The 27,306-nt window shown below is 44.6% G+C and overlaps 1 protein-coding gene across 6 annotated transcripts in view; it reads right to left on the bottom strand.

The window, feature by feature from the left end:
* Positions 1 to 27,306, bottom strand: part of ENOX1 (ecto-NOX disulfide-thiol exchanger 1) — a 561,141-nt gene that overhangs the window by 139,351 nt on the left and 394,484 nt on the right. For all 6 annotated transcript variants that reach the window (XM_059377619.1, XM_059377624.1, XM_059377621.1 and 3 more), the window contains 4 exons: positions 26,011 to 26,184; positions 24,576 to 24,782; positions 20,782 to 21,015; positions 10,400 to 10,612 (listed from right to left, as the gene is read on the bottom strand). In XM_059377619.1, the coding sequence (XP_059233602.1) occupies positions 10,400 to 10,612; positions 20,782 to 21,015; positions 24,576 to 24,782; positions 26,011 to 26,184 (828 nt within the window). The remainder of the gene's footprint in view (positions 1 to 10,399; positions 10,613 to 20,781; positions 21,016 to 24,575; positions 24,783 to 26,010; positions 26,185 to 27,306) is intronic.

Here is a 27,306-nt window from a genome sequence, read left to right as displayed (position 1 = left end):
ATCAAGCTATGTACAGTGATTTTTTAGAGACAAAAGGCTTTAGCACCCTTAATAGACTACCACAGGGTAAGTATATCTTTTATATGCCCTGGGAAACCAAAAAATTCATTGGGATCACTTTATTGTGATATTCACTTTCTTGTGAGAGCCCGGAGCTGAGCTCGCAGTATATTTGAGGTATTCCTGTATTAGTAAGGCTGCAATGAACATCCTCAGACATATCTTTTGACATTTTTATATAAGGGTCTTTATAAGAAATTCTTAGCAGTGGAACAGATAAAAGAGTATCTGAATTTTAAATTTTTGAGAGCTATTGCCAAACTGTATTCCAATTTCATGCCCGCTAAGTATTTTTCAGATTAACTGGAAGTTAGTACCTTTTGATGTCCTTCACCCATTTCCTGTACCCTTAAACTCAACCTCTGGCAACCACCAATCCAGTAGCTGTTTTAACAAGCTTTCCAGATCATTCCAATGAATGCTGAAATTTGAGAACTCTGATTTAAACCATTATCTCATTTAAATTTCCCAACAACTCTCTGGGACTGGTGCTTCCATTACGCCCATTTCACGGATAAAGAAACAGATTCTCAGAGAGGTATTATTACTTGTCCAAGGTCATATACTTAGCAAGTGGTGAAATCGGGAATGGAATTGTATCTGCTCGACTTCAACTTATGTATATCTGACCCTGGAACAATGTGGGGGGTGGCAGATACTGACCTGCCCCACCCCCAGTCAAAAATTGCATATAGCTTTTGACTCCCCCAAAACTTAATAGCCTCCTGCTTACAGTTTATAAAATAGCTGATCAACACATATTTTATATATCATATGTATCACATACTATATTCTTATAATAAAGGAGGCTAGAGGAACACTAAGATAATCATAAGAGAAAATACATTTACAGTTCTACTGTGCTGTATTGAAAAAAATCTGTGGACCAGCAGTTCAAACCCATGTTATTCATGGGCCAACTCTATTTATAAACATTTGTATATGGATTTATACTATGGGCAAAGTCTCATGAGGACTGTGGGGTGTACCATGCCAGGCATTGAGCTAGGCACTGGGGATAGGGATGAAGATACTGCTGGTTCTTGTAGTCCTGGGGGGAGACCACTACTGACAGGATGGAGTCATAGGAGGAGAAGCTTGAAGAGAGCACCGAAGGAGACAGGAAAGGCTTGAAGGACCCCTGGGTCAAAACTTTTTAAGGTATGTAGAATTTTCTAAAAGGAAGAAGCCAAATAGTTGAGATTGTTATGGGGCAGGAAGCTGACTGACCCCTCTCCATAAGCGTACCAAGGAATCCGGAAGACAATGAAGGAGTGTCTACAAAAGGGCCCCTACTTCATGTGTGTCTCCTGGACTGGATTGGACTTCCCTCCCTCAGCAGTCATCTGAAATCCACTCTGCCCTACTTTTGTTCATCACTGTTGTTGGATAATAAACCTGGGGGAGGGGAGAACCTGAGAAGGTGGGGCAGGGCTGAGGAAGTGTTTTTAGGAATGGGACACTGTGGGGCTCCATGTGAGCCTGAGCAGGGAGGGAGAGCCAGGAAGCCAGGTTGTGGGGAAGTCTGAGCTCTAGCACCAAGCAGCCATGTGCCCTCAAGAAAGCCTCTATGTTTGAGGTCCAAAGCAAAAGGGGATGGTCTAGCCATTTCTAAATATCTGCCCAGCTCTGGGATCCCACAGAAGATGAAGATGGGTCAGCAAGCTTTTTCCATAAAGAAACAGGAAATATTTTTTGCTTTGCAGGTCATATGATGGACACCAACTTGTACTTCTTTGTCAGTTGCATAGAAGAGTCCAGAACATATCATCTCTGCCTTAAAGTAACTATACTGACACCTCACTTTTCCTTAGATCTAGTTTAAAAGTGTCTTGGCTTGAAAAAGTTTTTGTGGGGAAAAAAACAGTTTGCAGGCAGATTCTTTCCAAAGTAGCTCAGAGACCACTTCCTCTTAGCCGATCCCCTCCTCCTCCACCCATGCCCCTCCCACCTCCTCCTTACACTTGGCAGTGCCTTCTTTTCCAGTCCCTTCAAGTGGGCTCATATTAAGATGGCGGGGTTTCACCTCTAGCTCCCCAAAGTTCTATCTTTTCTGAATTGCTGTCCTCTTCACTCAACATATACTATATTAACTCTTGAAATCTAGGCTTCCACAATTCCTTATTATTCCAGAGTGTAAGGCTTAATTTTTGTCTCTTATTTTGCTATCAGTAAAACATTTTGTGTGTGTGTGTGTGTGTGTTATTATTGTAGTGGTATTACGTGGCTCAGTACATATATTTTCAGTGAGACTGAAAGGAGAGAGACCAAAAAAGGCTCAACTCAGATCTGGCAGACTTCCAGTATCCGCTCCTATTGCTTTTCGTATCCTGTGAAATAGGAAATTCTGTGCTCAGTCTTGATTTGAAAGTTTTTATAAAAAAATATTTTCTCTGGACATTGATTCTCTGAGAGCAAATAGGTTTTTTTTCTTTTCTTTTCTTTTTTTTTTAATGAAAATAATGCTTCCAGCACTTAAAACACTGGCAAATATAGCTATCAGTATGATTTGGAGGAGAAGCAGAAAACCTGTCGAGTTGCTAAAGCAATTAGGGTATTTTTTTTTTTTTTTCCCATGGATGAACGATAGCAATGACGACCACAGACATGGAAAACATTTTAACACTTCATAAAATTCCTTTCCGACAGCAGGAACATAGAAGCCAAATTTCCCTTGGCAGAAATTAAAAAAAAAAAAAATGTTTAGCTGAGATGTTCCTAAGAAGTGAGTGGTTTCAGAAAGAGCTTTCCAGGCAGAAGAAATTGGGATGATAACACCCATCTGCCTGAAAGCAAGGTCACGGTCCACAGGGAGGTCACAGACCCCGCATATGTCACTCCAGCACTCCGTGTACTACTGGGTATTTAAAAGGCGCCCAGTAAATATTTGTGGGTGAATTTCATCATTCATTCAAACACCTGAGGATTTTACGATTTTAATCAAGAAAGCAGATGGGGATGTGATAGAGGAGACCAGTCAGGGAAGGTGCAGCCCCCCCAACAAGGATCCTGACCTGTCTAGACTCTGCAGCATCCCAGCCGGGTGCCGCCCACAGACTCCCAGGGTTGAAATGTGGCTTGAAATTTGCAGAACTGCCCTGCAGACATGACCTCCACAGTGAGGCAGAAGCAGGGCATGCACCTAGGAGGGTACAGGAGCCACTGTTCTGTGATCAGCTAAGGAGATCTCAGCATCTTGGCTGGATCCCAGCAGGGAGGCTGGCTCTGTTTCAGATATTCAAGGGAAAAGGGATCAAAGTCATGGACATGATAAGGACTGTAGACTTTTCAGAATGGGAATGGGCTTTAGAGGGGGTGCTGTCTGGTCAAATCCTTGTGCTACCGAACAGATGGGGAAACTGAGACCCAGGATGCTCAGGGGACTGTCTTAAAGTCACCTGGCTAACTGATGGTCAAGCCAGGATTAGAACCAGCATCTCTTCAGGCCTGGTCAACAGCCTCTCCTGTCTATTTTCAAGATCTAAGATGAGGGTGGCGTTGATTCCTATCATAAACACACAAAGCAAATGCGCATGGTAGTCCTCAGTTCTCCGATCTCCAGCTCACAGTATTAATAACAGGGCTGGGACAGCACTACTGCATGTTGCTCAGCTGAAGAATATACTGTGTGTTCTACTTGAAGGAAGATGGCATGTTGGAGCGAAGTCAGCTGAGCTCACGGTTTATTCAAACAGCCCAGCATATAGAACATGTCTTGCAGTTTTTAGGGTCCAGCCTGATTTCCGATACCACCTTCATTTCCATCTATAATCTTTGACCAACAGCCAGTAGTTGTACTGAGGTCTCTGATACAAAGCTGGGAATTATACAGACTGGGGCATAGCTCAGGGAGGTGGGAAAGGGCACCAGTAAATGGCCTCTGTGTCATCTAAAGTCTTGCTAGAAAGAAAAACACAAACCCCACAACTCAATGTGCGTAAGATAATTGGAAAGAATTAAATGCTCAAGGGGATAGGGAGCTTGGTAATAAGTGCTGTAGAGGGTACTGGAGGGGGCTGGGGCGATTAGCTATATCAGGAGCATGCATGATAGAGGCTCCTGCCTGGGCTCGAGGGAAATACTGGAGGCAAGGGATGGAGCATTGGCACCAGCGTGGAGGGGGAGCGAGGGGACCGCTAGAGGCAAAGGCTTCATTTCCTAACCAGGCAGTAGCATTTATAGTCCTTGTGAAACCGGCGCGGAGTATCACCGAACATTTCTTCAACTCCACCTGTACGCTATAAATTTATAGCTATAATGTCCTCCTCTGCTCATTTTTGCTGTTCATAAAAACACACCCAAGCACAGTGGTAGACAGCTAACTGCACAGTGGACCAAGAGTCTTGTGTTCTGATCTGCCCACAGACTGCTAAATGACCAAGATGTGTCTTGTCCTCTCTAGAACCTCTGTTCGCTCCTCTCTAAAATGGCAGGGTGTGAGAAAATGGGTCTCTGAACTCCCCTCTCACTCTGACATTCTACAGTTTCTACTTTCCAGTCTTGCTCATTGTATTTATGGCACATATTCTTAAATTAATATTAATCAACCCTTCACTGCCGTCTGCTTTCCCAATTGCCTTTCCCCCACGTTCCTCCCTTACTTCTCTTCTCTCTTACTGGGAAGTGTACTGGGGAAGTACCAAAGTGGGGATATCACGGAGTGTTTAAATTTTCATTAGATGAGTGCGTGTTGTAACAAGGCATGCACAATTGATCATCTTGGCATGCATATTAATAATTGAATGCTGTGGTACATGCTTCCTGAACTTTATAAACAGCTCCTCTCTGAGCTTTGAAATGACAAGCTTTGCTGTAACTGAAAAACTGAAAGTGGGCAGGCCTACAGGGAGTGAGTGCCTACGGAGCATACATTTTTAAAAAGCAAAGAAGATCAGAACCCCAAAATCTCTCAGTGGGGAAAAAATGGGGAAGTTTTCAGCCCAATGGACAGGTTAAGAAATGAAACAAACAGGAGGCAAGGATGACCTAAGGATAAGATGACATAAGAGTGAGATGATTCACCTGAGGTGATATTTTTTTTTCTCTTCCTTCTATATCTAGCAGATGAGATCCACCCAGCTGGCCGGAAAAGAGGAGAGAGCCCCAGCTTCCATGCCACGATACATGGCGTCCACCACTGATACCTCTCAGAACTGCACGAACATGGTCTGAAGTAAAAAATGATCCCAAAAAGAAGCGAATGGATGCTGAACTCCCCAAACTCTTAGATGCATCAGGTGCCGCCCCTTGATGCTTAAAGCCAAGGCTCAGATGGAAACCACGCCTGCTTGATTCTGTTTAATAGCTGGTCCTGGGGTGAAGACCAGAGATACGAGGAAGCCTAGAACTTAAACAAATGTTTGCAGGACTGAACACCAACAAGGCTGCTCGAAGGTAACTACTGGACCTTGATGCAAGCCTTGAAATAAATCACAACTTTTTCTTTAAGTTATTATTCATGGCTCTTGATTTTTTTCCCCCTTTGAGCAAATGCTATCTGCTCAAATATGAAAGCAAGGACAAATATGACAAGCAAAGCAAGGATGGGTGCATCTAATCCAGTTTAATGGACTAATACTTAGTGAAATTTCCCTTCTATTTCCAGTAAAATCTATCGAGGGACCCAAACTTTTACCATGCTTAGCGTTTTGCAAAAATGTGCCTGAACTTCTCTTGAAGTTGTTAAATGAGCCTTCCCTTCAGGACACCAGGCCAGCCCCATCTGCTGTAATAAGCTAGCTCATCAATATACTTGCTTTCAAATTGCCTTAGAACACTTTGTGGAAAGTCAGAACGTCATGGCTTTCCAACGGAGAGCCCACCATGGGGCGCTAGGGTGAATGGCGGGGGCGCTGTGGAGATCTTCTGTGTGGGAGGGTGGGCTCAGGGTTACTGCCAAACAACCCGATTTCCAGCCCCTCTGGAGAAAGAAAACTGAGATGCCATTCCTGAACCTTTGTGCTTAACAGTCATGATCTAATTCTAAATGAGAGAGCCGAAATGTGACTCCTGTGGTGTTTTCCAGAAGCATAAATGCAGACAAATGGGGGTGTGGCTGGTTCTGCTCTTAGAAAATGCAGCAAGTGTGCCAATCGCTGTGGACTCTGGCGGTCATTATGTTGGAAGCAGCATCACATGCTGATGCCAAACTCCCCCCCACTACGCTAAAGGGTTCTGGGATAAGTAGAAAACATGGTCGAGACAAACAGATGCAACTGCACCAGACGTGAAAGGAGATGTATTTAAAATTCAAAGAGCAATGAAATGTGCACACACCTCACAGCTCAGCCAGGTGACATCTGTCATGACGGATGGTAGGCTTGGGTTCCCTGTGCACCTGGGGAGTGGTCATCTTTGTGACAGCACATAAGAAGGAATGGAAAATTCTGAGCTTGCTCAGTAAGGCAGGCCATCTTCCTGTTCTCCCTCAAAGGCTTCATTCCAGGTCAATGCTCATGTTTAAGGTCTTTAAGATCTTGGAAGTTGTCCCGAAGGCCTTAACTATCAAGGCACATAAAGGCCCCTCAGGCCCTCTGTGGCTGGGGTGGGCCCCACGGCACTGTGGGCTATCAATGTCAGCTGGGACTTTTCACCGTCTCTGCTGACTGCTGAAACACTTCCCCAGAAGCCAAGTACAGGGCTAAGGGGGGTCTCTCCCGCAGCAATAGGTAGATGGGAAATGTAACTGCAACTGAGGAATGCCAACATGAGTTTCTCTGTTGACTCCTCCATGCTGACTCCCCTAACGCCCCCTAACCTGCTACCAGGGGTCTGGGAGAGTGCAGCAGCTGCCAACCAAGGCACAGCTAGTGAGCTTTCGGACGTGCTTAGCCATTCAAGCAAAGCTGAAGGCCCAGGACCCCAGACTGTGCCACCTGCACCTAACCACTCTTGGAGGGCCCTGGGAACTTCTGAACTGTCTCCAGTTTCCTTCCTGCCATCCTTCCCATTTACTCATGTGCTTGCTCACTCATCATCCTGAGTCTGTGTTCCAGACACCTGGTATGCGTGCAAGACTGATAATCACAAGCAGACAAATCACGACATCATTGCACACTTCAGTAAGTACTCCAAAGGACCTCGAACTTGATGAACCTCCTGGGGAAGGGTGAAGCGGAAAGGTCTCTCTGAAGGGTGGGCTTTGGGCCAAGACCTAAAGGATGGGAGGGATTCACACATGCAGGGAGGGGGGCAGTAACCAACAGGCAGGACAGAGGTGCAGAGGCTTGCAGGTGGGAGGCGGTTCTGACAGGCTCCAGGGCAGGGAGGCCCGTGGGGATGAGGCACGGTAAGCCAAGGGAAAACGGACGTTGAAATGGAAGGAATGGAGAGCTTTTAGTCTGGGGAGAGTGAATATTACTATAAGTGCAATGGGAACCTACTCAAGGGATTTAAGTGGGGAAGATATGATGTGAATTATATTAGACGATGTGTGAAAAATAGATTGAACAGGAATAAAAGTGGAAAAGGAGGGACTATATGTGGCAGAAACTGCAAAATGCCTCCAGGCAGCCAGCCTCCCTTCCTTCCTTCCTATGAGATCTCCAGTTTTATTCTGGGGAGCAACACGCCCACTCAAGAAAGGATATTTCCTACTTTCCTTATAGCTAGGCATGGACACATGTAATAATTCTGCACAATGAGACAGAAATGAAAGTCTGTTGGGGATCTTTGGGCAAGTTTTGCTTTCTTGCTCTAAAGGCACAACCCGGTCCTCTGCTTTTTCCCTTGGATGCGACTTGAGCTTGTAAAAAAAGAAGTGATGGCCTGAGTAAAAGCGGTGATTTTGGACCATCACCTAGGAAAAGTTAATAGCCTCACAGACACCTCAGGGTGACAGCCCTGAACCCATGCCAACAAACACCTAAATCCAGATTTTACCAGGTCTGAAAAGGGAAAAACCTCCCTTGTTTCAGGCAAAGTTAGGCGGGGTTTTTTGTTACTCACAGGTGGACACCAGGTCTAACTGAGGCGCCAGGCCGCTGCCACACTGCAGACAGCCTGCCCTTGAATGCTGGTAGTTACAATGAAGAAAAGCCATAGTTTTTGAATGCTGACACAGTGGGGTTTCCTGATGGCCTGAATACGGGCTTGGTAGAAGGAGATGATGAGGGTAAAAATTACTTGTAGGATTTGGGTCTGAGAATTCCCTAAAATGTAAAGGAAAAATCTAAAACAGAATGGGTTTAAAGATTAAAAGCAAGAATTCCATTTTTTATATTTCATAGTGGGAAGTGCTGAAGAGGCATCTAGGACAGGAGTCTCCACTCTTAGGTTTCCGTGAGGTGAATTTCCCTCCGGAATTCCTGGTCCTGCTCTAGCCCTTTACTTTCTCCCTCCCAGAGCAGGGGCAGGTCAGCCTGCCCATACCACCCCACCCACCCACCCCATCCCCCATTTCCCTCTGCTCCTCCTCACTGTGCAGTGGGGCCCAGGGCTTCTGGGCTGCCTGTGGCCAGATGCGCCCCCTGGAGGCCTCACAGTAGAAAAGTAGAAAGCCTGTTAAAGGGACTTGAACTTCCCTTTCCAGTTCAGCCTTTATCAGTAATCCAATGCTGACGTCTGGACCCTGCCACAAGCCAGGCTTCTTCCTCTATCTCTCTCTTCAAACAAGACCAACTCAGTCCTGCATCATGTTAAGCGCATTGAATTTCTTCAGTCACAGGAGCTGGGCCTCTTTTTAACAGGGGCTTCTTTTAATGGATAAGACCGAAGGACACGGAATTGTTCCTCTATTTTAATGCACGGCTGCCTTCCTACCTTCATGGTCAGGACAAGGGTTGGATGTTCCCTGCCGGGTATGACTGTAAAGTCACGGGAGTGAAAACGGATTTAAAATTGATGCTAGCGAACAAGAGGTATCCAATAATATTCCCATGTTCAGGCACCTGGCTTGCCATCGCTTTGGAGGGACGGTATCATTAGAGTTGAGTGGCCTTTCCCTCTCTTCCTTTTCTCCATTACCAACCAGCCTTACTTCCCCTCCACCCACTCATCCCTTCCATGCTTCCCTCGTTTTAAAGAGGAAATCAATATTAGTGTCCTTTATCCTATCCCTAGTAATCCTAACCTCAGAGCTGCTGGGCGTATGTAGTCCAAGGAAAGGCCGTCCCTCACGATAGGTCATCGAGGGAAAGTGGTCTGATAATGGTCTGATGAGACAGCAGCACTTCTGTTTTTCCTTTTCCTTTTCTATAAAGACAGGTGTCCCAGGTTAGTCTCCTACTGGATATCTGGTCACTTACCAGTATTCACCTGTGCACGTTTCTTATATATTTTATGTTGCTATGAAAAAATGTTCTTCTGACAACAAAGTCATATAAGATACCTGAGAGCCTAGTTTTTCATGTCCCTCTCTCTTCCCGTCCTAACAGATAGATATGTCATCCCTTGGGTTTACACTGATGAAAGAGGCGATCGACGTTTTGGCACACTGTATCACTGAAAAAATTCCTCATTCACGGAATGAATATGTAAATTGCATATGTCACCGTCCCACATGGTACCGAATGGAGCGGGCATTGTTACAGTGTCATTCGATGGCTTTAACCAACCGCGGGAACATCAGCAACCATAATGCATGATGCTGCTGTGATGCTAACTACAGACATAGACAGAGTGCCCAGAAAAAAAATTATACGCCCTTTTTTCGAATAGAGCCCTGGGTAATTACCCTGACTATTGTTCTATGAGAAAGCCCATTTATACCCCTACATCAATTTAAGGTCTGGACATGAAAAATCGCCAGCATTAAGCAGTTAAGGCAATTTGCTTTCCAGACGAAGAAAGGACAAAAAAATTAGACTGTAGAAAAATCTCAACTCCTGAGTTGCACACATTGACAGCCAAAGCTCACCTCAAATAAGGGATCCTGAGGAGGAGTTTTTCTGATGGTGCTTTCATCCTAAACAGAGCTCAAGGACAATGTACTCAGGGTCTGCTTCCTAGTGACGGCACTAGGAGGCCATGCAGGTCACGTCCTGCATGTGGGGCCAGCCCACAGGTAAAGGGTGGCTGCACCGCAGGTGCGGTGTGACCTGAGGTGGGTCCACAGTCGCACAGAAGCTTCTGGCTGCCCTGCCCCAGGGGCCAGGTTTGGTGTTCTGAGGAAAAGCTACAGAAACATTGCTCACCTTGAGAAGTAAGCTCTCAGGGCAGGGTCCGTGTTCCGCCAAGTTGCCACAGAATATGAAATAGGTTATGAGGTTTGCCATTCCGTATGGAGTAAAATGGGAAATTATTGAACTACTTACCCCCAAAATGAAAACCAAAATTAAAGGAATGCAAAAGAAAAGGCAAAATCACAACGAAAACAAATGGCCCCCAAAATTTTACTTACATTGGGTGAGGATTCCGGTTAAGGCGTTTTTAAAATTCTCCTTGGCCTCTTCCATCTCCTGTTCATGGGTGGCCTTTTCATTCATCAGCCGGCGGACGTGGCTATTGGCTGACTGCACCATGGAATAGAACTGGTTTGCAGAACGCCGATTCACCTCCCCACGTTCAATCCAGGAAAGGAGCACTGTGATAGCCTCTGAAAACTTGCTATCATCTGGAAATGGAAGACCACCAAGTACAAATCATGCCAAGGCAAGAAAATGGACTTGACTTTAGGCTCTTCTCAAAAGACCTAACAGGGACCATCTTAATGAATGCATTTCCCGAACTTCACAAATTATTTCTCCTAAGATGAAGTGCTCTAGCATCCCTTGGCTTCCCCTTCCACCTCTAACTCCATGGTCCCATAGAGCCATCCAAGAAACAAATAGTGGTTCACTCTCTCATCTATGAAACCAGAAAATTCAGTTTGAGGTCTGTTCTGGGCATTCTTGGTAACACAGTATGCCAAACCCGGATTTCTCTCTTTTAAGACTGGCTGGAAAAACTGTCATTAACCTATCTGGTATCCACTTTATTCTTTCATCAGATATATTATACAACGATACTACTTTTCTGGCTTAGAATCAGCAGATTCTAAAAATGGATGTCTAAATATGGATGACAGAGTTAACTATTTTAAAACTGGATGTAACGGATGATATTGTTCCCAAGGCTTTAGTAAGAATTAGTCAGTTCTTTTTATACTACAGTTCAAAACTAATTTCATCTTAGGTTTAATACAACATATTTAATTAGGCTGAAAAACAGAATATTTCCTTGTTTTCAGCAAAAGAGGACTTGTTATCTGGGTGGTCAGTGTTTTCTCCCAAAGCAATTTGGAAACCTATTGGAATGCATTTGAAACTTGGTTTGAGGTATGTATGGGGATTTGGGGGTGGGGGGAGTGGGGAATGAGGTTCCACCTGTAAATAAATGATAAAGTTTATTTGAAAGAAAACAAACTTGCCTGTTTGGGAATTGTTACTGGAACAGACCTGTTATATGGCTTAGAAGTAGGGGGGAAAAAAAGCAAGTTTGAAGGTAATTAAGTTAATTAGAACTGGAAGTTATATGTCAATTATCACAACATTTAATCAATCCTACTGCTGAAGGCTTCCTGCATACTTCCCAGGCAAATCTGAGGGGAGAAGTCTTCCACTTACATTTTTCTACCCTTGGAAAATGTGGCTTGAGAAGAATACCTTACATTTCTCAAGAAAACTATATAAGCTCTGAATTCTAAAAATCAGAAGCAAAATTAAAATGGAAGATTCAGATTCTTACTTATTTTTATCTGATAGATACTGAGTGCTTATTATGATCCCTCCACTCAAGGAACATCAGAAAAACTGTGTATCTTTGTGTTTGCATATATTTTCTATATTATTATCTATTTTTATTTATTATATATTATTTACACACACATACACACACACACACACACCCAGATGACTGGACAGAGTGTGATTCATACTTGGTAGAGGAGTTTTGTTTTATCTAACACACCACATGTTTTTAATCAACCACTGTTGTTGGTATGTTACACATCACACAAAACCTTCCTTCTTGGGGCTCTCTGTGAATTTCATAGCACATTACAGAAATACCTTTAGTACTTTTCCTGCTAGAGGCCCCCTCCCAGAAGGGGCACCCCTTCCTTATAGTGGCTGTTGCCTGCGCAGAAGTATGTGTGCTGAAGGAAGGCAGGACCGACCAGCCTGACCCCGTGTGTGGGATGTGCTCTGCTTTCTCCACGGTGGAAGTACACATCGAACACATTCTACTGATCAGCATCCACCCAGGCCCTCTCCCACTGTGGCAGGGGTAGTCTAGGGTTGGGGATCAAAGCCTTTTTTCAGTGCAAACCTGCCCCCTCCACCCTCACACCTTCACAGGAGGAGACAGCAGACCCTGGGAACACCCACGGGGCACCCCACAAAGACACCTTTCCTTGAAAATCTCAACACACAGGCGCAGAACATACACGTGCAGTCTCACGGCAGGCTCATCCAATTCTGTTAACTCTGGAATTTCAGTCTGAGCTCAACCCTCTGTGAACTCCAGCTACAGTGGTTTCTTATCTCATTTCATGGACCGGAGCGGCTTGTGTAAGATAAAATCCATCATACAACTTAACATTACGTTCAGCCCATGGAGAGGCCCATAATTTAGCATTATGTTTGTGAGAGGCCCACTGTGACCGTTACAGTCAGAATAAATTTTGCCTCCCGCGTGCACTCTCTACCTCTCTCCCTGCCAATATATGTTAGGAGAATGGACCTCCCAAAAGACAGCACGAATAAACCTAATGCTTATAAGAAATCTTTTTTTCCCCCCTCTTAAAAAATAACAACAAAAAAGAAAACACCGACTTCATGTACCATTTTTCCCCTTAGCTGGGACTTTCATCTCTGCATAACACAGAGCAAAAGAAACCCTCCATGATTTTGTTGGGGAGCTAACTAGGAGAGAGAACAATGCTGTTCTATTTTTCCCTCCTGTTACTGGTTGTTTTTCCTTCTCTAGCCTGTGGTCACTGAGTTCATAAATACACTAATTTACTGTCAGGGAGAGCACACTTCAATTTTAAAAATATATGTTTGCTGAAATGATCTGAAAAGCAAATTTTATTGTTCCTCGCTCCTAGACGGAGTGCGTAAGTTCACCAGCAGATCACAGTTAATTGATAGTTTTCAGAAAGAGAAACAGCAGTTTTAGGATTAAGCAACTGAAAATATACAATTTATAAAATAAGGAAGCAAGAGACTTGCTCATATTTTAACAAGTGTTAAAAAAAATATGTAACACGAGTAATTGTAGGCAGAATTCGATTAGCTTAAAAGAAGTGTACACTTCTGGTGAAAACTCCTGATTTCATCCTCATTTCTGAACTCTCTAAAACTGCTAGGCCAACGTAAAATTGATGTACTGACATGTATATTCAATGTGAAGACATTAGTTAAGGCGCATTTGGTTAAGTTTGGGCAATATCTGTTGCTGTGTAAGAAGGGACTTTATATTAATTAAGACTAACCCAGCAACTCACTCTAAATGGTTACAGGAGTGTAAGGGGAGCGGTCATTTTCAATATCCAACTGTAAATTCAATTTTGTATTCAGTGGCAAGATCACTGAGAAAACAGAAAACAATATAAACTAATTTAAACAGGACTTAGATTGCAGCATTATTAAAGCTATTCATGTGAAAAGAAATTAACAGTGCTCATAAAAATCACATCAAAGATGCAGTTATGAAGAATTCCAAATACTTTCTGTGAACACACTTAGGCATAACTCTGAACACGGGTGCAGTTTAGAAACTAGAATGTGCAGACGTGCTTTTTCCACAGCAAGAATTGGGAAGATCGGCGCAGTAAGGACTGAATACGGACGATTTGCTCATTAAAAATTGTGCGGTGTTTTCTAATCAGGGTCTTCAAGACATCACACCCAGGTTACTGAACGATTTTCCCCATGACTTTTCTTGATTTGCACTGTCCTCTTCAATCCACCCCCCATTCCCTTACTGTTCTCCCCTTTGTTAAAAACCATGGCCACACCACCCCAGCCTTTGCCTATCTGTGCACTCATCCAAGGAAACTTCTCGTTTCTGGTCCCCCTGTTCTGGTTCCCTCAAGATTCAGCTTCAGTGCCTTTCATGAAGGCAGGTTTTCTGGAACTCCAGCATGAATTATGTGTCCATTTGCTATGTTTCTGCAATTCCCTAAATATCCCGCTACTAAAACATCAGTCACTCTGTATAGTGATTGCTGGTTTATGGATGGGTCTCCAGTTTTGAAGCGCTGACATGAGAATAAAGCTTCCAAAACACATTTCAATCTCCTGGTCATTCTGAGCTTTTCTCTTTGCAGTTTACCTACATTTGGCTACACTATTTCTAATAGACTTGCCGTGGTTAGAGCTAGAGAGCCACAAATTCAGTGGTCAGAAGTTGGGAAACATCAGTTGGGAATAAACATTTCAATTTTGTGTTAAAGAGTATTTTCACAGGGACTCTCGGAGATAAATGTCTGCCTGGCAGTTAGGCTAGCTGGTCCTTTACCCTTCAGGCCTCTGAGGTCATTCCCACTGGCAATGAAAGTTAAGAATGATGTCCGATAATCACAGAGAAGAACTTCCTGCAGTAAGGCACTAACTAACCAGTTTGTCATAGGAGTCAAAAATCTTTTTGAAGACATTTTCAGTTCTGGGGAAATAATGACCGACTTCAGTTTTGTGAGGAATAAACAATATTATGATGACTATCATCCCTCAATGTCATGACCTAAAGCCGTACCCATCTCATTTCATTTCTGTTTACCTCAGACTTTATCAACCTCCCTCCCTCTCTTTCCCTCTCTTCCATATTTCTTGAGCACCTGGCACATAGTAGGCATTTAAAAAATTGCACATGGGATAAATCTTTGCTATTCAAAGACTTTAAGCTTGAGCCTCATTTTGGGAGCTCTTTGAAAATGCAGACTCACTCTTACTCAGGCTTCCTGACTCAGAATCTGCACCCTACTCCAAGTGATTCATACGCACATTAAAGTTTTGGAAGCACTGGAAGAAATCAGTCAATGAAAACCCGGGAAATTGGCTGGGAGCTCATCTAAGTTAAAAGATAACAAAACCCTGAAATGGAAAGTAGCAGCTGAGGTAGTGGAGAATACTGAAAGGATGTGATGTGATCCTTAGGAGCTTCGTGAATCCCTGTCCCTAACCTCCCCCACCGGCATTTAAGGAAGAGCTGCTTTAGCACCTGGCATCCCCATCCCAGGGGGAAAAAAAATGTGGAAAAAAAAATTGTCCACGACTTGCAAATGGGCATAGAGACCACTGCAGATCCTTTCAGTGAAATGCTGGCCATGGCCTAGAGGACCCTCTGCATTGCTCCCACCCATCCCCAGAATTATCTGATTTGATGGGGGAGTGAATCTTTCATTGTTTTTGACCAGGCTATCTTATTACTCTTTAGGGACAGGACATAAATTGTGGAGGGCTGATAACAACACAAATAATTCTCCCTAACAACGGAGATGAATTTTTGTTCAGTAGAAAATATGAATCATTGTACAGCAAATTCTCTTTTGAAACAGTTTTTAACGTCTAAATGAGTTAAAGAAAATCACTGGCACTGTTCATATTCGTAAGTCATGGTTCCACAGCCACAATATCCTTTAGCCACCCTTGAACTATAAACTCCTCAAAGGCCAGGCCCGTGCTGCAATCAGATCTGAAACCTTGGGGCCATGACATAGAGCCCAGGACCCAGCAGGTGGACACAGGGTGAACTTCAGTCAAACTGATGAATAGATAATAAAGGGGAAAAGGACTCAGACTGGTAAGCAGTTTTTTTCTCCCCCTTTGTGGATGGAGGGAGATCTGGCCTTGATTTTCAGAACAATAGGTGGGATGAGAGCCAGGCCGTGAACACTGACTATGAAAACTTAGGTGAGATGTAAGACCCTTATTTATGGCTGGGTCTATAAAGGAATAACAGGAGAGGAGATTAATGTTTGAAAAAAATGTCCTGAGAATGAGATAAAAGGAAGATGTTCTACATTTTTCCCAATAAATAAATAAATAAATAAAAATGGGGATACACACACACACACACACACACACACAGTGAACCACAGGAATGGTGTGTTGATCTAGCTATCACTGATTTCTGGCTTCTATGATAGCTGGAAACAGCTTACAATGTAGAGTCATATATTGACCCAAGCAGAATGGGGATTCCAGGATGGCCAAACATTAATACTACGACATCCCTAAAATTTCAACATGTGTCCCTCAACATTGGACATCCCTAAACAAGTCTCCATTTTTTGGCTGCTCAATGCACTATTAAAAGGGGTATAACCTTATCAATCCTCCAAATCACAGGTAGCAGGAAAGGTGATGCAAGTGGTTAATGCACCCTTCTCCCCGCCCCCAACACACACACACAATCTCCCCCAACTCTCATAGTACCTGTAAAAATGAAAACAATTACAGGTGGTGGCAATACGAAAATGCACTGGTTATTCCAGCTTTTGGGTTAAGCAAGATGTTTCTAGATGCAGTGGCCTATCTTGCCTCTGTGAAGGTCAATAACGCCTAAGGAACTGATTCTCAAACAGGCTCCTGTGCTTCTCATTTCCCTTGCCCTAAGAAGGAAGCCTGGCTTTTAGCTAATGGAACTTCCACTTGGCTTACAGCATTATTGATTTTTACTTTCTGGGAGTCATAAATATTGACAACCGTCTCAGCAAAACGCCAACACCACTGCCACCCCTCCTCCCTCTGGCAGGCTGACAGGGGCCATTCTGTATGCAAATCAGAGTCTAGCCCTCCGGAAATTATGAATACTGATCCCAGGAGAGCTGAATTCATGATGACACACCAGGGGGACCCCAAGGGCACTGCTTCAAAGCTTTGTCAAAACTTCACCTGATGCACAGAGAAACTCTTCATTTCATCACATAATGAAAGACTATGTGAAGCTTTCCAAAGGGGGAAAAAGTACACAAAAACTTTTAAATGCTCTTGCCAGGAGAAATCTCCAGTGAATTAGGATATAATCTTTCTCACCGTCTAATCAATCTCTTCCTTCCACAGTCCAAACACAGGGTTCCTCCAGGGGTGGATGGTCTGTGTTAGACACACTGAAATTCATTATCTCATCTGCCTGGTGCTACTGTTTCCAATAAAGTGTAATTATGGTGTTATTGAGCTCCTTCTCACTTTCTCAAAGCCATGCTATAAAGTTTGGGTCTGTGAGCAGTTACTTCCCAATCAGTCTTCATTAAGTTGAATTGTCTCAGAACAATGTCTATTTAATCAGCAGGGTGCCCGCTACATTTCTTTTTAGAATTTGTATCAATGTAACAGACGCTCCCTTAGACTCTACACAATTACAACTTGACTTCTTCTCTGCCTTCAAGAAGGCCCAGTGGCAACTGGATCTGGGATGAGCTGGTCTTAGAAGATCCACCCTTGCACCCTGTCCAGCTGGGTTCTGGGTCACTCCTGGGAGCTCCCACTGCACTTCTCACACACGATATCAGCAAGTCCTGGTGCATTTTTTTTTTTTTAAGATTTTATTTATTTATTTGACAGAGATCACAAGTAGGCAGAGAGGCAGGCAGACAGAGAGGGGGAAGCAGGCTCCCTGCTGAGCAGAAAGCCTGATGTGGGGCTCAATCCCAGGACCCTGGGATCAGGACCTGAGCCGAAGGCAGAGGCTTAACCCACTGAGCCACCCAGATGCCCCATCTCAGTGCTTTGTAACTGGCTTTACCACGTCAGAAGCCTAAACTCTGTGAGGTGGGGGCCCGCACGCCATTGTCTTCCCATGCAGTGCTTATTAGCACAGTTCCAGCTATACGGTAAAGAGCTCCACAAATATTTGGGCAATACTGGTGGCGAGCATCACTCCCCCCTGTACTTCTGACCATGCCTGGCGGCACCAGTGGCCACAAATGTAACATAGCTCAAAGCTCCAAATCACTGAGGGAGGGAGGGAAGAAGGATCTCAGTATTTACTATGCACACAGTTTTAACAACTGGGCAGGATGTAGAGGGCCTTGTGGGTCATAATAAAGAGTTGGCTTGGGGGCTTGAGTGGCTCAGTGGGTTAAGCCTCTGCCTTCAGCTCAGGTCATGATCTCAGCGTCCTGGGATCAAGCCCCGCATGGGGCTCTCTGTTCAGCGGAGAGCCTGCTTCCCCCTCTCTCTCTCTCAGCCTGCCTCTCTGCCTACTTGTGAACTCTCTCTGTCAAATAAATAAATAAAATCTTAAAGAAAAAAAAAAAAGAGTTGGCTTATACAGATTTTGCTAGATAGAGCTGATTTTCAAAAAGAAAACTCCAAGAATAAACAAGTACAATGTAAAATGGGGGGAAACGTTTGTAATAAACCTAAGATAGAATGATTTCTCAGGGGAGGAAAAAAAAAATCAAATCCAATTAGGTATTTTCAGATCATATTTCCATCTTCTTTTTTACTCAGGCTTCTTTACCTTGGGTTTTGACTGCATTTTTTTTTTTTTTTTTTAAATTCCCACATCAATGAAATCATCTTCAGGAAGCAGTTTCCTTGCCCCTCCAGTCTGGCTTTGCAGCGTTATATAAGGAGCATGGAGTGGATTTCCTCTCTGAGGCAGCCAATTTCCTAAGCAATTAAATGCTGTTTATATTCCAAACTCTGTGCTTGGGTTGAAATTGTCAAGCTTGATATTACCTGACTGGTTGCCTGAGATGTATCCCCAGCTAGTTCATTCTACTGTAACTGCCATCTATTAAATTTTCCAATCTGTTCTCTCAAGGGATCACAAAGTACTTGGAGAAGGTGCAGCTCCTAAATTCTTCAAATTATACTCATCTATATAAATATATATTTTTGAAATGGCAAAGCTTGCAAATTACTTCACCCAGTTGACATCCCAATCTGTGATCCTCTCACGGCAAAGGCAGTGCCTCGTTCCTCTCACGCGCATAGGCATTTCTGTGCTGGTTCCTTAAAAAGCAGAGAAGGTGGCCAGATTTTTGTAAAATCCCTCCAAGAGGTCACAGAATGAAAGGACTAGTTTTTGTCATGTCTAGGTGTAGCCCATAAGCTGATAATGCACAATGTGCAGGGTAGTAAAAAACTACTTGTTCCAAAATCAGTATTCCTGGTTGAGGGTGTTGTGCTCTTTCATTCTGAGCGCTCCTTCTGATCTGTCGCCTGAATAGAAAAGGGAGATGATGCCTCTGTTTGCATTTGGTGTGTTTTTTTGTTAAAGGGATACCCATGGCCTGTATATTTATGTCTGTCAGATGGGACCTCCCAGAGCAGAGCAACATGGGCTGGTGGCAAAAAAAGCCCTGGGTGGTTACAGTGGGGGGCTTTCAGCCAAAACGGCAGCTGATTAGGGGCTCCTAAGGCCTGAACAGGGCATGAGGGCTAGAAGCAGACATCCTTTTTAACTCTTTTAAAGAAACAGAATGTCAACCTTCTATCCTCCTAAAATAGGTTTTGGGCAGCTTTCACACATCTCACTTAGTGAAAACATCCAATCCACTTTACATGCTGCCAGCAGTGTGCTAGCGATGCTCTAAGACACTCCAAGGATCAATCACATCTCTCTTCTCATAAGAAAACATTAGTGGCTTCTCTACTGCTTATGGAGTAAAATCCCAATCCAGCAGCAGCTTTCAGGGCCCTGCCATACTTCCTGCAGCACCCTGCTCTATAAACTTCCAAGTTGCTCTCCCGGGTGCTGGAGCAGTACCCCCTTGCCTTTCTCTGCCGGTACCACCTTCTTCTTGGCTTCCTTGTGTCTTTTATCCCAGAGCTCCTGCCTCTGACTGGAATGTCTTTAAGGCCCTTCTTCTCCTGCACGGTTCTCTGGGAAGATTTTCTGGATACCTTCATCAACACTTGCCCACCGTGTTCCCAAAGCACGCTGCTAGGTTGGTTGAGTCAGCCACTGGCTTTGTCCTAGAGTTAATCATTTACTTGAGACACCTGGGTGTGGTCAGCTACCCAAACCTGCATCTCACGTTAAAGCCCAACACACTCAATGGTCGGAAGAAGTCTGACTATCATTGGCCTGTAAATGCAGATGCTGCTAGATTACAGGACTCTGATCAATAATGGAAGAGAATTCACACATAACCGTGCTCCAGAGTTAGAGTCTGGCCCTTCCCCTATCATTTTCCATTCACTGGGGCAGGTACTAAAGCCTCCATGTGGTTTTACCCCCCATAGCATCAAACATGTGAAAAGAGCAAACCCTCTAGAAATGAAATGTACTCCTTTTAATTCCCGATTATTCTGTAGTGTCAGCAGTGTCCCTTCAACTCCATTTCTGAAGGCAGGGATCCTGTTCCACGTTTTGCTTCTACCCTCCACAGACCCCAGCGCCTTTTCCCACATGAAGGGAGGCTCTGAGAAGAGCACAGGTAGGTGGAAGCTCCAGAACCCGGAGCCCCACCAGGACCGGGAGCCCCCCCACCCCACCCCAGGACCCGCCTGTCTGCAGGAGCCACTAGCCTCGCTCAGTCCGCACAGGTGGGAAGACAGGAGCCCGCTCTGGGGCGACGGCACATGCCCCTTCTGCCCCTCTTCCACGGACCACGTTGCGCGACCCTACACACTCGTGCACGCACACCGGTGAGCAAGGGCCGGCCTGCGTCCCAACAGCAGGAGGAAGCCCAAGTGTCCCCTGCGTCCGGGTGCCGTCGCCTGCACGCACCCAGCACGCGGAGACCGAGACGTCGGGGGCGCTGGGGCCCTGGGGGATGGCGGTGTTGTCCTGCGAGCGGGCCATGCCTCCCGCCCGGCCGGAGACGCGAGGGCGGCCCCCTACCTTTCAGCTTGTCGGCCAGCAGCGCGGCCTCGTGCTCGGAGTAGTGCATGATGGCCGGCGGCGAGGGCGGCCGCAGCCGGTCCTCCTCCAGCTTGCGCCGGTGCCGCTCCTCGCGCGCGCGCATCCGCTGCTTGCATTCCCACTCGTAGAAGTCGTCCCTGGCCTGGGCGAAGTCCACATGCAGGCGGCCCGAGTCCTTTTTGTCCGTGCTGGACCCTAATCGCATCCGGTAACCTGAAAGCAATGGAGAGGCCGGTGGCGTCAGGATGTCACCGCCGCGACGACGGCACCGTTTTGGCCCGGCCCTCACGGCATCCTGACGAAACTTCCGCCCTTTTTTTCCCCCCGCCCTCAGGAAGGGGCCCGGCGTTCCTTCCATAGGAGGTGGGAAGCAATTACCCTTCTCCTAGGTGATAAGGAAGTACTGCGAAGTTCAGCTTATCACAGATGTAGGGCTAAACACTGTTCTGGGAGGTGTCTCAGGGGGTCACCCACCCATCTTTCAAGCCCATGTTACTGAGATGATGACCCCAAGAACCAGGGCACTTACCATAACTCCTTCTTCCCTCTGGCTTCCAGGGAGCTCAGAAATAAATTTGGCATGTAGCATTTTCCCCCTATCTGCGTTTCTAGGGCCAGTGGTATTATATTTTCAATTTACGTAACTCTCTTGCATAAGTGTTCTTAAATTCTTTTTCAAAAAAGTCGGAATAGGAGTAAATAAAGAATATCTATGGTATTTAAAAAGATCTACAAAGTAAATTCCACAACACCTCACTCCCAGGTTATTGCTTCATTCCCCTAGAAAATGCTGCTCCATTCTCTCTCAGCAGCTGCAAAAGCCACAATTACCAAGGCAATTTTGCAATGCTGTTTTATTTCCACTTATCCTCTGGGGCACGCGGGAGAATATTTTACCTTCAATCAAGAGGCCTCACCAGCTGCCTTCCTTACAGCCCTGCAGCACCTCATCTATGATGCAGCCCCACACAAATTGTCCGCGCAATCTTTGAAGGCCACGGGAGCCTGCGCAAGAGCGCAGAGCTGGACCAGTAAAAAAGGGGGAGGGGGGGGCACCTGGAAATCTTTGGGGGATTTACTGCGAGCTAGCCAACGTATAAAGATGACGTGCAGAAACCTGATGGGAGAAATCAACACAAACAGAACTGAACCCAGACAGCCAGCCTCACTTCAGATGAAGATGACTTGGCTTTGAGGCTGCTCTTCACTTTGGGGTACTCAGATTTTAAAAACATAAATTCAGGTCCCAGCAGGATCACAGCTGTTGGGGCTGCCAGAGGAAAGAGCAAAATGAGCACTTTTGCTGTGTAGGGGCTTTGCAAATGAGATACCACTGTGAAATGCTAGGCTGCACTAACGCTGACATTCGAGATCTCCGTGGTAGATTTCAATGGATTATCTTGGCATTTGGGCTGAAACTCAGCTGAAAACCCGTGCAGAGGCTGACTTCTTCTCTGTAGGGCGCTTCACACCTTTGAGAAGTTACAAATACCAAACAGATCTCACATCTGATTCCTGTTATGCCCATCTCATTGCTAGGTTTACATGGTGTTCTCTAAAAATGGGAAGATATGACAATAACAACCAAAACTGCAAACATCCGATCACGTATGAGCAGAATTCTTGCTAAAGCAGAGCGTGTCTTGGTCTGGGCCGTAGGAACTTAATGCATCAGCAGGCCACGGTGACAAATCAGCAACAGCTGAGTGGCCCGCCCCGCCTAAGGCTGGCCTGTAACCCTAACTGGGTGGGTGTCCAGAGCACCACTTTTTCGATATTTCTGGTTCCAAAAAGTACCCTTTCTTTCACCAAAACATCATCATTAAGGCCTTAAAAGAGATCCTGATGAGGCTGAGTCTAAAATTAGCTTGGACTTCAACTGTGAACACAGTCCTAAAATTAGGCCTAGCAGCTGGGTTTGGGCTTGTAGGAGCTCATGCACAGGACGGGCAGCCTTCCTTCCCTCCTGCCCCTCCAGTTAATCAGTCTTCTGGACTGGACTAATGGACAACATCCCAAGAGTGGCTGAGGCCGAGAGGTGGGAGACCATTGTGCATCCAGGCAGGGAGGCTGCAGGTAAGGCCTTTGCTGTGGGCTCCTTCTGCTGCCAAGAGGCAGACCAAGGGGCAATCAGACGACTGGCTCAGAAGCAGGACCAAGGTCCATGCTGGGAAGTGCCTAGCATCAAGGAAGAAATACAGGAATACCTTTCCCATGCCTAAATTTGGGCCTGTTCATTTTTGGTGATGTCTCATGGGGTTTCTGATCGGGTCTAAACGTTGTGTTCTGTTGGAGATGAAAAGCAGTTCTGATCTACTCAACCCCTCTTATTTCATCAGGGGGAGTAAAGTAATAGTTTTATTGGTAGAGCTGTGGTTACACCCCATGTTCCCCGGGGCACGTCTGTGAGAAACGAGAATCAGTCCTTCTTTAGCATTTTCGGGAAATGTGTGTTAAAAACATCCATTTGCTCAATGGTTCCTCTTGCTGCAGGTGCCCTGCTAAGCACTTACTATCCATTATTTGGATTCATTCCTCATCATGATCCTCTGAGTTAGTACTGGTACTGGTACTACCTCAGTTTTGCAGATGAGAAAATGGAGGCCAGAGAGAGGTTATCTTGCCTGAGGAATGTGAGACCCACAGCCGCAACAGAGTCCCTAGTTGTGTGCTAGATTACTCTGATGCGATGGCCCGAGATACATGACAGGTAAAACACACAGCTATTTGTGTGTTGTAAAATACTTTTTTCTATGTTTCGTCTTCCACCTCTTTTTTAGAATGCTTTCAGATTCCACCCCCACCCCCTACCTTTGTAAGGTTTTATCGGAATAAGGGTTTTAAAGTTCTCCACAGCACTACCTGGGCTCAGGAAAGTTGCAGCAGCATTGGAATAACTCCAAGGCTTCTGGGGTTTGCAAGGGAATTGCGAGGCAATAGCAGCTGCCTGCAGGAATTAAGTAAGCCTGGCAGTAGCTTTCAGTAGTTGTTGTGGGTTTTTTTCCCCCTATTCTTTTCTCACGTTCCCTCATTAGCTTTCCGTCAGGAATAGGGAGGTGGTGTGCCCAGCAACAGACTGAAACAGGCGGAAGGAGAGCTCGAGGGAATGGCAATGAGTTGATTCTAAGCAGCATCTCCCAAAAACCACATACCAGATCTGTGGTTCTTCGATTTAGCAAAGGCCTCGAGGACAGCCTCTGTACACTTGCTCCAACACCCACAGGCAGCACTGGGTCTAATTTCAACATCTGTGAAAATCTCCCCTATCAAATGGCACCAAAGAAGCAGGTATCCTGGGGGTAGGCATTACCACTCTAAAGGCACTAGCAATTGGGCAGTGGGATCCGGCCTCCCCCTAGGACCTGTGGACTACTTACTGCAAGGAAACTGATCTTGATGTGGTACCCTGGGGTCTAAAAACTGAACCACTTCTGAAAAACTGAAATTATGCCGAGAGAGTACTTTATTCCCCTGAGGAATTACATCCAGTAATAATAATGGTCCTCAGTATTCATAATATTGCTTTTCATCTAATAAGCACTTGAGAACATTAATTAGAAACTCAATGGAATTCCTCAAGTCTGGTGGTGGGAAACCATTCCTGCCGGGAGGTGGACTCTCAGTCTTAACATGGAGCTTCTGGCAGCCCAGGGTAAAGGCAGAAGTCCTCCTTTTCCAGCCCCAAACTGTGAGGACTTTATTGCGCATGAAGGCAAAAGGGAAGCAAGCTCGTATTAACATCACAAAACATAACAAAATGTAATGCAAAGTACCGGAAAGGTAAATGGCTTTATCAACCATGAATTCCTCCGCAAAGCGAATGTGACAAAAATTCTTCTTGCTTTTCCGAATGGCTGTAATATCACCACACTGCTCAAAGACTTCTTGAATAATTTCCTCAGTAGCGTTTTCTGGTAATCCTCCGACAAACACGGTCTTACACCCAGGAGGTCGTTCTCTTGTGGAAGGAGGCGGAAGATCTAATAATCACAACAGAAAGAGAGGGGTGTGCCCTTTATTTGCACGCTTCCTGGTTCACCTGCCAAAAGGGAAACTCGGCAGCGCAAGGTTCTCAACCCAGAGTCGTGATGAATGCCTACTCCGACTTACACTGATAGTGGCCTGCCTTATTCTTAACTCCTCTCCCCTCCTCCTCCCAACATTTACTTTCTGGGCTCCTTTCTACATGGCGTAGCTAAGCTTGTCCCAGAACAGAGATAATGCCAATGTTAGCGTAATTTCATTTCCCCTTCATAATACAGAAGCCCCCCAAAATGGTGTGGGGTGGGGGGAGTTTACAAGGTACAAAGCATGATGAGATGATAACATGATGGGGAATTTGGGCTTGTTATCTGCTTTGTCTTGCTGCGGGAAACGGATAACGGATAAGCAAGACAGAGAATGGACTTGCAAGCCTGCTCAGTCCTTGCTGGGCTAGGGGAACACTGTGACTGAAAACAACACTTTTTAAAAATTCACATTTAAATGAGCTAACGATTACATTTGGGGGAGGCTGTAGGAAAAGATAAAACGTACACTGTCACAACATTTTACCTAGTTTATATGTAGATTACTAAAGCAATCTCCTGAAAAGTCCACTTCGAAAAGGCAACACTGATTAATATGAATAAAAAAAAAATTCTAGCTATTTAAGCCCATAAACTTAGTATCTGAGACTAAATTAAAAAAAAAAATTCTGACTCATTTATTTCATCAAATATATGTTTCCTTCAAGCAAATGCCATTTGGCCCAGAAACTCTGAGATGCGGCCTTCCCCCAAAATTGCTAACTGCCAAATTAATTCAATTTTCCATCTAGCAAAGCACATTTCAGAATTTTTCTCCCACATTTGTGAAGATGGATAGAAATGCTCATATATTTCACACTATGTTCTGCAGCAAATGCTAGACTTTGTTGCATGCAAAAAGATTCTTAATGCTGGGTCTGTATCTCCACATCACATACACTGGCTTCATGGTGTCGGTTCAGCTCCTGGATAGAACCCATGGACACAGCCCCATCCATTTGTGTGAATCTAGAGACAAAAGCCTCCTGTCAAATGGATCCCCACTTGGTGCATCCATGGGGAAGAATTCTGAATCACATCTGAAAGTGCATGCAATGCTACATTACAAAAAAAAAAAAAAAAAAAGGAAAACTTAAATCTTAAATGGAGGAGCAGATTATTTGTTGCAGGTATCACTTACTTGGATTTTGAGGGAAAAGAGTACAACTTTTGCAGTGGATTATTTCTTTGACGACAGCCACTTCTGTTGGTGGTGGGGGTGGCACCAGCCCCAGGCCTGGAATCATTGGGTTAATGGGCGTAATCCCAGTCATCATGTTGAGGCCTGGATCAAAGCCTGGGACACAGATTGAGTCTGTAAAGTACACAAGATAACATTTTGGCTGGAGGGTCTTAAATCCATTTTCATTGTTACTTTGTCGTTTTCCTGCAAAGATTATTTGACTTTACATTTTTTTTTTTTTTTTGGTTAGGAATTTCTCCCAGCACAAGATATAGCCTTGTAGAAAGCTATTCCAGAAAGGTAAAGAGAAAATAAAAGATGAACTTGAAACTACATGAAAAGGAAATTATGTCACTTAAAACATTAACATGGCAGAACAGAACACAGCATATTAAAGTGGAAAACCATGCACCATGAAGCTATGCTATTGTTGTGAATGTGATTTTCTGTGTCTTAACATCGGCGTAGTGTTTATACTTGCTGCCTTATGACCCAGAATGTGGGAAGAATGCCATTTAACATTGAAGTGCCCTGTGAATCTAATTGTCAGTCTGGTTTTCTCAAAAGAGCCTTCTTATCCAAGTGACCTAGATTTAGAAAAGTCCAATTTATATGTGCATACTTTATAATGATGCATTCAGGTCCAACCTAACCTATTTCCCCCAGGAAATAAAAAACAAAGAGTTATTACTATGGCTGGGTTAAGTACACATAGGCATAGAATTAGCTGTATATGCTTCTGCATTCCATTGGATGATCATACTTTCTTCCTATAATTCAGTCAACAAATAAATAATGGACCAACCCTCCTGAAATCTTTATGCCCTGTTATTTAAAAAAAAAAAAAAAAAATTACACTCTGTATAAGAAAAGTAAGGGGACCAAAAGAATGGGTTTTCCAGGGGCGCCTGGGTGGCTCAGTGGGTTAAGCTGCTGCCTTCGGCTCAGGTCATGATCTCAGGGTCCTGGGATCGAGTCCCACATCGGGCTCTCTGCTCAGCAGGGAGCCTGCTTCCTCCTCTCTCTCTGCCTGCCTCTCTGCCTACTTGTGATCTCTGTCTGTCAAATAAATAAATAAAATCTTTAAAAAAAAAAAAAAAAGAATGGGTTTTCCAATATAAGCAATGATTTTTTTTTTTTTTTTTTTTTTAGCATGGTAATGAAACAAGTTATTTCAATGGTCATATACTGGGATTTTCTTTTCCTAAAGAAGTCAGATTGATTTACAAGCAGGGATTGTTAGAATACTGCAAA

Source organism: Mustela nigripes, chromosome 15 (assembly GCF_022355385.1).
Source record: "Mustela nigripes isolate SB6536 chromosome 15, MUSNIG.SB6536, whole genome shotgun sequence".
Lineage (NCBI taxonomy): Eukaryota > Metazoa > Chordata > Mammalia > Carnivora > Mustelidae > Mustela > Mustela nigripes.
The sequence above is the reverse complement of the archived record's forward strand: the minus strand, read 5'-3'. Positions and strand labels throughout refer to the sequence as shown.